Below are 10,163 nucleotides of genomic sequence, written 5' to 3'. Positions count from 1 at the left end.
TCACCTCCTTGGAGGGGGGCATTCCTTGACACCACATCCAAAGTAGCATTGCTCCCCCACATTCTAGTCATCTATCATATTACAATGTTTCATTTTTTCATAGTATTTGTCATTACTTGAATTGTCCTCTTTAAAGTTTATATGTATATTGTAGCATTGTCCTTTTCTTATTCTCTCCTATATCCCCAGTACCTAGAATAGTGTCTGGCATGAATTTAATAAATGTTATTAGATGTCATCATCGTCGTCGTTGTCGTCCTGTATTGAATACTTACTGGGTGCCCAATGTTGTGCTAAGTACAAAGTGTTGCTTCATTTCCACCGCAGTGCTTTGAGATAGATATTACTACTCATTTATAATGAGGAGCTGAGGCTGACGGAGGCGAAGTGACTTCCCTACTAGCAAAAAGATAAATGGAGAGGTCAGGATTTGAACCCAGGTCCACAGCCTTTAACTACTCAAGAGTTTAACTACTTAGTAGTCTTCTTTACCTTTGTAAGCCCCCTACCCAGTCCAAAAAAAAAAAAAAAAAAAGGAGGTAGAATTGAATTGCAAAATCTCAGAGAGGAGGAAGTCCTGTAGTTTGGGCTGAAGGGCAAGGGGTATAGGTGACCCCCAGACTACAAACTGGGGTCATGTGATGTACATGTTCCTCCGCAAGTATATTCAACCTATTGAGTTCCCACCCCTTACCAGGCTGTTCTAGGTGCTGAGGATTAAGTTTCGATGAAGATCTCACACCCCTCACCCCCTCTGCCCAGCAAAAAGCTCCTAGGGAACATTCTTTTGGATGTCTGTGTTCCTTGGGGGCAAGAGCATCCAAGTCATCTCTCAGGCACTGAGACTAGCCAAAGCCAACGTCCAGGGCTGTGCCTCTGAGGACTTGGGGCAGGCCCAGGTGTGTTTATTTTGGAGCAGGCTGGATAACAGGGAGATCAAGAATTCCAAAGACTGAAAAACACTCAACTCATTTCCAAAACCTCAACTACCTGAGGCAGACAGAGGTGGGTGGGAAAGTTCCTGTTATTGTTTCAGCTTTAGCCAAAGGGGAAAACTTGGATTCCAGCCCTTTTTAGAGCACAGAGCACTTTCCTGAGTTCATGGAAGCCTTGTGGTTGACCCATTAGAGGTGAGGCAAAGCTTGGTAATGGAAGGTCCATCCACTGGAAAATATCACCTCCCCTAGGGACACATCATTCCCCCCAGGCATCCTGGATCAGCTCCAAGCTCCAGTATTGCTTACTGAGAAGGAATACCAACAGCCACCTAATTATTGTGGAATTAATTCTCTTTGATTCCAACTAGATCCAGTTCTGAAATTTAAATTGCAGTTGGATGCTGTGGATGAGAAGTTGATTTGCAGCTTTCCACAGAACCAACAGAAAAATGAGAACAGCAGACGTGGCACTTTGGCCACACTCCCCTTCCATTATGGGATCATACAGAGAGTACATTGATATATTCTAGTCCCATAAATTATTCAGGACCACACCAGAAAGATCTAGTCTTGTAAGGGGTTAACAAGCCACATGTGAAGAAAGCAGCTCGATTCTGTTGAATTCTGGTGACAGGGGAAACTATTATGACAAAAGGGAAGATTTAAATTCCAGAAGGCATCAAATTTGGGATTTCTCTCTGCAGAACAAATCTGCAGCAGCCTTTTCTCCATTTTAGAGAGCAGAGGGTTCCTCAAATTAAGGATCCTCCAACCCATTTTTCACTTTGCTGTCAGTGAACTTCCCAGCAGGCAAATCTGCCCCAGCCCCCCCCTGCAGAAAACCCTTGCCTCCCGCTGCCTGCCCAGCTCACCACTCCACATTCCAGCCACAAATGGCACTGTGCCCTGCACTGTGCCCCTGTCACTCAGCATGCTGCGCTTAACCACCTCTGGACCTTGGCACGTGGTGTTCCCTCCGCCTCCATCCATCTGTGTCTAGACAAGGTTAGGTCCCTCAGCCCTGTGCTCCCCTGGCGCCTGGTACTGCCCCGCCATCCCACTTTATTGTAATTACTTGTTTAACTCCCTGCTCTCTCTGGAGACACCGTGGGGCGGGGGCCAGATCCGTCTTGTTTGCCTCTGACTCCCCAGAGCCTAGTACAGTTCCTGGCACAAAGTAGTGAGAAGAAAACGGACTCATCACGTGCCGATCTGAATGATCTGTCTGCTGCCTTGAAAGCCTGGAATATACTAAGAAATGAAGACCGAAGAATAACAGGGCGGGAATGTGAGAAAGCTGCCTAAAGCTTGTGTCCCTCCTTCCTTTCTCTTCAGCTTACCCAGCTCCTGAACTTATGAGCAAAATGCGTGGATTTTTTGCTGACCACAGTAACAGAAGAGACTATAAAATTCAGCTTTCCATCTGGTTCTTCATGGTCCAAGAAAATACAGCAATTCCAAACTCCAGAGAGACAAGCACTCCAATCATGAAAGCTTAAAGCAGCCTGTTGTAGACTCCCCTAAGAGCTGCGTGAATGTGACTCAGGAAGAAAAGTGAGGAAAGCGTCATTTACTATGCAAGGATGGATTCCCTGGTGGCCCTCGAAGGGTAGGAATTTGATATTTCCCCATAGTGATATTCCCTTCTGGCCTTCAAAGCCAACCCGCCTGATCCAACAGCTGGTCCTTGCTTCCTTCTCTACTCACGCCAATGTGCTCTTTATCATGACGCCAATCGTCAGCGCTTCGCAGACTGGGGCCGAAAGTGGGAGCTGGCCTTCCAATAGGAATGCTTTAACATCTGTCCTCATGCACCGTCCAAAACCGGCTGCTACTTCAATGCAGAGATGAGACATTTGCTTTCTAATGTCTGATGTGAGAACCAGAGTTAACTGAGAATTGCTGATGAGGGGCAAAATAAGAATTGACGCGCCATTGATCTAAAAGTGTCACGTGAGACACTCGGGCATGCTCGGGAGTCGGCCCGATGTCATTCCCCTGGCCACTGGCACGCCTCTGCTCCTGGCAGGAAGAAAATAGGGCAAAGGTTCTGAAAAGCCATCAGTAGGCTGGTCTATCTGGGGCCCAACTGGAGAAGGGCATTTTCAGAACTGTGCTGGAAATGCCAGCTCTGGAGAGGTGACAGCCAGTTTGAAGGCTTCAGGCAGTTTGGATAAGCATCTAGACTCTGGGTGAATTTCTGAGCTGGCTCTGTGATCCCTTTGAAGTTTATCCAACTTGAATAAACCTTCCAGAAAGCAGGGACCAGTAAAAAGGCTTTCCTTAAAAGTCCCTCTGGATGTGCCCTGTTGCTTTCTCACAGGGCAGCCAGCCCATCAGGACAAGAGATGTGAAAAGAACAGAAGGAAGAGGCTTGAGAGGGAATAGTTCCATGATATTCAACTTGCCCTCTTCCCCCCCCCTTTTTATATGTGGAGAAGGAGACAGACGGTAGATCACCAAATTCCCAGCGGACTTTGGAGACCACCCCCTGAACTTAGATCTGACCATGGCTTGCCAGTGACCCCTTTGCACCGAGGCAGCCTGCTTCTGAAGGCCAGCCTAAGATGTGCAGGAAAAGGATCACATACATTAGACGAATGAAGCTTAACAAAAGACCCGTTTGCAGCCCAGGTGAGCTGGTGTCAGGGCCTGCCCTGTATAGGCAGAAGGTTCCGTATCATTTCCTGGAGAAGCAGTCTTGGCTTGCCTAGGCCGGGAGCTGAAGCCGATCTTTCCTGTTTGCACAGAGTTCTAATCACAGAATTACTGGAGCGGCAGGAAGAGCCTGCTCGCTCAGAGATGCTGCCGGCAGGTGAACACCCCCGCCTCCACGCTGGGTGGCATTTCCCCAAGTGCACCCTGGATCGGCTCTGGGCCACTCTCAAGAAGTAACAACGGTGGGTGGGGTACCAAACGCTGGTTTCTCTGGGGAAGCAACCAGGGAGGCGCCTTTATGAGCCGTAAGTGGGGCCTTCAAACCTGCCTTTGGCTCATTCGTGGGGACAGGCTAAGTGATGCCCCTTCTCTGACTTTGAGAACTGTGCCCCAAAGGGCAGGACCCAAGGTCCCCAAGCATGACTTGGAAGCATCTAGAGAGGAGAGCTGAGCTGAGCTGGGGGCACCCCCGCCAGCAGCATCCCACAGTTCCACCGGTTGACCACAGACACAAGAGAAAGGCCCTTTCTTGACCCTGGGCCCAAATGACAGGGGGATGGCAGAGAGGTGGTGGCAGCAGCAGAGAACCCCACTGGAAGTGGGGTGGCAGGTAGTTTTGTCCATTTATTGATAAAAAAATATTAATAGCAATTAAGAAAAACAAAACATTCACAACCCATCACAGAGTCCTGTAAGTTTCAGCCACATGTTCCCAATGGAGTCCTTCATCTGACGGAGCTGGTGATTTCAGCCAAAAGGCCCCTTCATGTTCTTCATGGGTGGGTACTGCTGCTCCATGGGCATGGCCCCAAAGCAGTCAGAGGGGCTACAGTGGCCAGCCTTGCCTGGCTGGCCCATAGGACCTGGGGGGCCAGGGATGCCAGGAATGCCTTGCTGGCCCATCGGTCCAGTGGCGCCCATCTTGCCATACCCCGGAGGGCCTTGAGGACCTGGGTGGGGGGGAGGGAAGAGTCAGAGAAGGAAGGTCAGGAGACCCAGGTGACAAGAAAAGAAGAAATCGTGCTCATGGTAAATAATACCTTACGTGTGGTAAATACATGTCAGGTTACAAGAGGTTTTCGCGAAGACCTGATCTGATCCTTACGTTAATGGAACAATAACAACATCACTGGCCAGTTTTAGTGGGAGCTCCCATGTGCCAGGCACAAGGCGAGTGCTTCTGCACAACGATTCCGTAAGAAAGAAACTATCGTCTCATTCCATAGATGAGGATGCAGGCTCAGAGAGGCTGCCCCCGCAGGGTACACGTTCAGCGAAGCTGGGTCTCAGAGCCAGGCCGGCAGGCTATGGTCACTTCTCTTTTCTTTCTTTCTTTTTTTTTTTTTAAAGATTTTATTTATTTATTTGACAGAGAGACAGCCAGCGAGAGAGGGAACACAGCAGGGGGAGTGGGAGAGGAAGAAGCAGACTCCCAGCGGAGGAGCCCGATGTGGGATTCGATCCCGGAACGCCGGGATCACGCCTTGAGCTGAAGGCAGACGCTTAACGACTGCGCTACCCAGGCGCCCCACTTCTCTTTTCTGCTCTACAGCCTGACTTAGGGACCTCGGTCAAGTTTAGACAGACAGGATGATGCCAAGCAGGACTTGAATTCGCCTTCCCTGGCCCCACCATGCCCGATGGCCTTCCCCTGTGTCCTGCTAGCCCGGTTTAAGGACTCGAGGACGGGCCCTGGGTCTTCCACGCCCACCTCCGCACAGCCTGGCATCGCTGTAAATGGTGGCTGAGAGGCCTGTAGTGATTTGGGGTGCTACACAGCTATTCTGTGCTGTAGAAGGGACATGAGCAAAGCAGATCTCGGCTGCTCAAGGTTCATGCTCTCACGTTCTGGCTCTTCCTACCTGGGGGGCCGGGGAGACCGTTTTCTCCTGCAATGCCGATGCCAATATCCCCCTTTTCACCTTTGGTCCCGGGCAATCCTGGGACAAAAGAAATAAAATGAGTCCTATTCCTGAGCAGAAAAATGACACACTCAGTCAGATTATTTGAAACACACACAGGCACATGAGTATCAGAGTCACGATAGGCCTCAGGCCACGCTCCTGGTTGCCCCCAGAGAGCTCCAGCTGCACCTCGGGAACCAGAGGGCAGGGCTACCTCTCATTCCTGGCACGCCCTGCCGTCCTTCTCTGCCGATCTGACCAGGGAGTCCCGGCGACCCCGGAGCGCCTGGCCGGCCTGGAGCACCGTCCTTCCCTGGGGGCCCTGGGCGTCCCGGAGCTGCGGCCATCTCCATGGGGAACTGCATCCTGGAAGTGTAGTAAGCCATCCTCTCTGCAAGAAAGGCCAGGGACAGGTCACCAGGTGCCCCAGGGCCTCACACTGGTGCAGAGAGGCTGCCAGCATGGAGTCTAAAACGGCCTTTCTTCAAAGGGGAGTCAGAGCAGGGAACACGGGGCCTGATCTCCTGAGTGGCCTCCTGTGCCCTCGCCTCCACCTTCCTTTGCACGGTGGTCTTTCAGCATCACGGACCTGAGGATGGCCTCCCTCTTCTCCAACACCCTCATTAGTCCACCACTGGCTTCCTTGCTTGGCATTCAAGGTCTGCTTCCCAAGCAAGATGGCTAGCCTCGCCAGGACGGGGTCCATGTTCTCCCCAGGCCCTAGCATGGCAAGGCTGGATGAACAAATGAACAGGAAAAAAGCTTAAAAGTGAAACCACCCCGGCTATCTTATGGTTGCTGCTCGCCCCTCTATTTAGAGCTCACTTCACGCAGACTCGTTTGATTTCAATTTTCTTGTCTGTCTCCTTTGCTCCAGTGGGGGCTCAGGGAGAGCGGTGATGGGGGGGGATCATTTTATCTCTGAACAGAGCAGGTGATAAGGAAGGTCTGATGTCTAATTGAACATATGCCTGTAAGTGGAGGGGGGTGGTGGTGGGTGATGAGGGAGGGGAATTGAGCCTTAAAGAAAAGGAGTCCGGGGCAGGGCGGAGAGACAGCTGGGAAGGGCCAGCGGCGCCCACTGCCGCCCAGCCAGCTGCCAATTACCATCAAACATTTTAATGATCTCTTGTCTGATGAACCTCTTGATTTCATCGTAATTCACCATGTCTCCCTGAGGAAAAAGAAGACAACCTGCCTCAATTATACTTCCAAGCCTGGTGCTGTCCCCCTGGGAATAGATCTTATGGAAATAAAGGATAAGGAGGGGGACAAAGCTTCTAGGAGCCTCCCACAGATGCTTAATCCAGGGTCCTAACCTCTCTGAAATGGTGCAAAGCATTTTGTGGACCAGAGCATTTTTCTGGGGAGAGGGTTCCCAAACCTCCCCGCTCTCCCACACATGGGTGAACCATCTATATAAGAGTCACGCTCTTTCCCTGAGAGTCAGCCGGAGCTTCCAAAATGGTCCCTGCAGCACCCACCCTGCATGCCTGCTCTGTGGGACGGTGCCCATGGCTGCCAGCCTCCCTCCTTACCATGGAGCCAGGCATCCCAGGCAAGCCGGGGCTCCCTGCAGGCCCCGGAGAGCCAGGGTGGCCTCTCTCTCCTGCCGGACCTGGTGGCCCAACAGGCCCCATGGAGCCACTCTTGCCAGGCCCGCCAGGCATGCCAGCTCTTCCCTTCTCTCCTGCCTGGCCCTTCTGTCCTGAAGGTCCCGGATCACCCTGCAAGGACAGGAAATCACATCCAGCATGGCCAAGTACTATCGAGTCCACTAAGTGATGTCGCAGCCATTGGTCTCTCTCTCCATCCCCCCAGCCGGTCCTTGGAATCTTCCTCTGCCTGTGGCCACAGCATCCTGACAAGTTGCCCGCCTCACTGCCCCCAGAGCGGTCCTCTGAAAAGACAGTGTCATGCCGTTACTTCCTGCTTAGAAATTCTGATGGCTCCCAGCCACCCTCAGGATAAAACCTGATTCCTTGGCCAGACATTCGAGATCATTGGTGATGTGGTCCCGATCACCTCTTCTCCAGCCCCGTTTCCCCGTCCCTGCACCTGCAGCCATGCCTCACTGGTTAGAACTCTGCTTCAGCCACACGGTCTCCGCATCCCTCCCCCCGGAATGCCCTTCCCCTCCTTCCACCCGGTACACTCCTCCTGCTCCGCTGGAATGCTCCTGCTCTTTGCACAGCCTCCCTGACTCCCTAGGCTGAGTTGGGTGATATGTCTAATCTTCTGTAAAGGCTGCCGTGCCCTAGCGTTAAGAGTGACAGGACTCAGTGAGCCGTTATTGTTCAGAGACCTCTGTTTACCCAAGGCTGGGACAGAGGGTCTGGAATATAAGTGAGATCAAGCAGATGCTGGCAGCATGAATGAATGAATCCATCCACTGGTCAATGAGCGAATGAACTTGAGATTTCCATCCTCCCAATCAGGGCTAAGAGACAGGCCCAAGCGAGAAGTTTTTAGAGATGAGGTTGCTCCAGGTTCTGAGTTCTGCCCATGTTTTTCTTCCTGCCCACTGGCCTTCTTGTGTCTTCTCTCCATGGCTAAAGTCGTAGTGTGGAGCTGGCCTTCATCCCTCATATGAGTTTTTCCCCTCAAAACCAGCCAGTGCCCACTCACCTTTGGACCAGGGGGTCCATAGAGTCCCTGTTTTCCGGGGGGTCCCTAGAGGAAAGCAATAGTCAAGGGTCAACTCTGGACAACATCTCCAAGCCATCCCGGGGAGGTAGGTGTTGTGAAATGACCACCTTCCATGGCCCTGGGGTCTCTGGCTGTGTCCAGCTGGGTTCTGTGTGAGGAAGGACAACAGCTTCTTTCTGTTGGTTGATGGCTAGAAGGGAGATGATCCCCCAGGGCATGGCCTTGTGTGATCATGTTGGTTGGGTCCCTTGTCACAGATGAAAAGAGGTGAGAAGTCAGAGCAAAAGGGCCAGTCCATGGCATGTTGGAGGGCCTGGCAAGAGCTGGTGTGCTGGAAATGTCTGGAGTCTGCCACCACCGCCACCACGACCATCATCATCACCACCATCATCATCACCACCACCACCATCATCACCACCACCATCATCACCACCATCATCACCGCCATCATCATCACCACCATCACCACCATCATCACCACCATCATCATCACCACCACCATCATCACCACCACCATCATCATCACCACCACCACCATCATCACCACCACCACCATCATCACCACCACCACCATCATCACCACCACCACCATCATCATCACCACCACCACCATCATCATCACCACCACCATCACCACCACCATCACCACCATCATCATCACCACCATTATCTATCACCACCATCATCATCACCACCATCACCACCATCATCATCACCACCATCATCTATCACCACCATCATCATCACCACCACCATCACCACCATCATCACCATCATCACCACCATCATCATCACCACCATCACCACCACCATCATCACCACCACCATCACCACCACCATCACCACCATCATCACCACCACCACCATCATCACCACCACCACCATCATCATCACCACCACCATCATCACCACCACCACCATCATCACCACCACCATCATCATCACCACCACCACCATCATCACCACCACCACCATCACCACCAACATCACCATCATCATCATCATCACCACCACCATCTATCACCACCATCATCATCACCACCACCATCACCACCATCATCACCACCACCACCATCATCACCACCACCATCATCATCACCACCACCACCATCATCACCACCATCATCACCACCACCACCATCATCATCACCACCACCATCACCACCACCATCACCACCATCATCTATCACCACCATCATCATCACCACCACCATCACCACCATCATCACCACCATCATCACCACCATCATCATCACCACCATCACCACCACCATCATCATCACCACCACCATCACCACCATCATCATCACCACCGCCACCATCATCACCACAATCATCACCACCATCATCATCACCACCATCATCATCACCACCATCATCTATCACCACCATCATCATCATCACCACCATCATCACCACCATCATCATCATCACCACCACCACCATCACCACCACCACCATCATCACCACCACCACCATCATCACCACCACCATCATCATCACCACCACCACCATCATCATCACCACCATCATCATCACCACCACCACCATCATCATCACCACCACCATCACCACCACCACCATCATCATCACCACCATCATCTATCACCACCATCATCATCACCACCACCATCACCACCATCATCACCACCATCATCATCATCACCACCATCACCACCACCATCATCATCACCACCACCATCATCATCACCACCATCACCACCATCATCACCACCATTCGTCACCACCATCATCATCACCACCATCATCATCATCATCACTACCATCATCATCACCACCATCATCTATCACCACCATCATCATCACCACCACCACCATCATCACCACCACCACCACCATCATCACCACCACCACCATCATCACCACCATTCGTCACCACCATCATCATCACCACCATCATCATCATCATCACTACCATCATCATCACCACCATCATCTATCACCACCATCATCATCACCACCACCACCATCAGCATCACCACCACCACCATCA

At 51.7% G+C, this 10,163-nt stretch overlaps 1 protein-coding gene across 8 annotated transcripts in view; it reads right to left on the bottom strand.

Moving 5' to 3' along the window:
- Nucleotides 1–4,207: 4,207 nt before the first annotated feature.
- COL16A1 (collagen type XVI alpha 1 chain) overlaps nucleotides 4,208–10,163 on the bottom strand; it is a 53,705-nt gene continuing 47,749 nt past the window's right edge. For all 8 annotated transcript variants that reach the window (XM_087858655.1, XM_087858656.1, XM_087858657.1 and 5 more), the window contains 6 exons: nucleotides 8,129–8,173; nucleotides 7,039–7,227; nucleotides 6,608–6,674; nucleotides 5,715–5,891; nucleotides 5,459–5,536; nucleotides 4,208–4,546 (listed from right to left, as the gene is read on the bottom strand). In XM_087858655.1, the coding sequence (XP_087714781.1) occupies nucleotides 4,344–4,546; nucleotides 5,459–5,536; nucleotides 5,715–5,891; nucleotides 6,608–6,674; nucleotides 7,039–7,227; nucleotides 8,129–8,173 (759 nt within the window). In that variant the 3' untranslated portion in view covers nucleotides 4,208–4,343. The remainder of the gene's footprint in view (nucleotides 4,547–5,458; nucleotides 5,537–5,714; nucleotides 5,892–6,607; nucleotides 6,675–7,038; nucleotides 7,228–8,128; nucleotides 8,174–10,163) is intronic.

This window comes from Ursus americanus, chromosome 33, assembly GCF_024610735.1.
Source record: "Ursus americanus isolate L20-20 chromosome 33, mUrsAme1.1.p, whole genome shotgun sequence".
Lineage (NCBI taxonomy): Eukaryota > Metazoa > Chordata > Mammalia > Carnivora > Ursidae > Ursus > Ursus americanus.
This window is presented reverse-complemented; position numbering and strand designations above follow the sequence as displayed.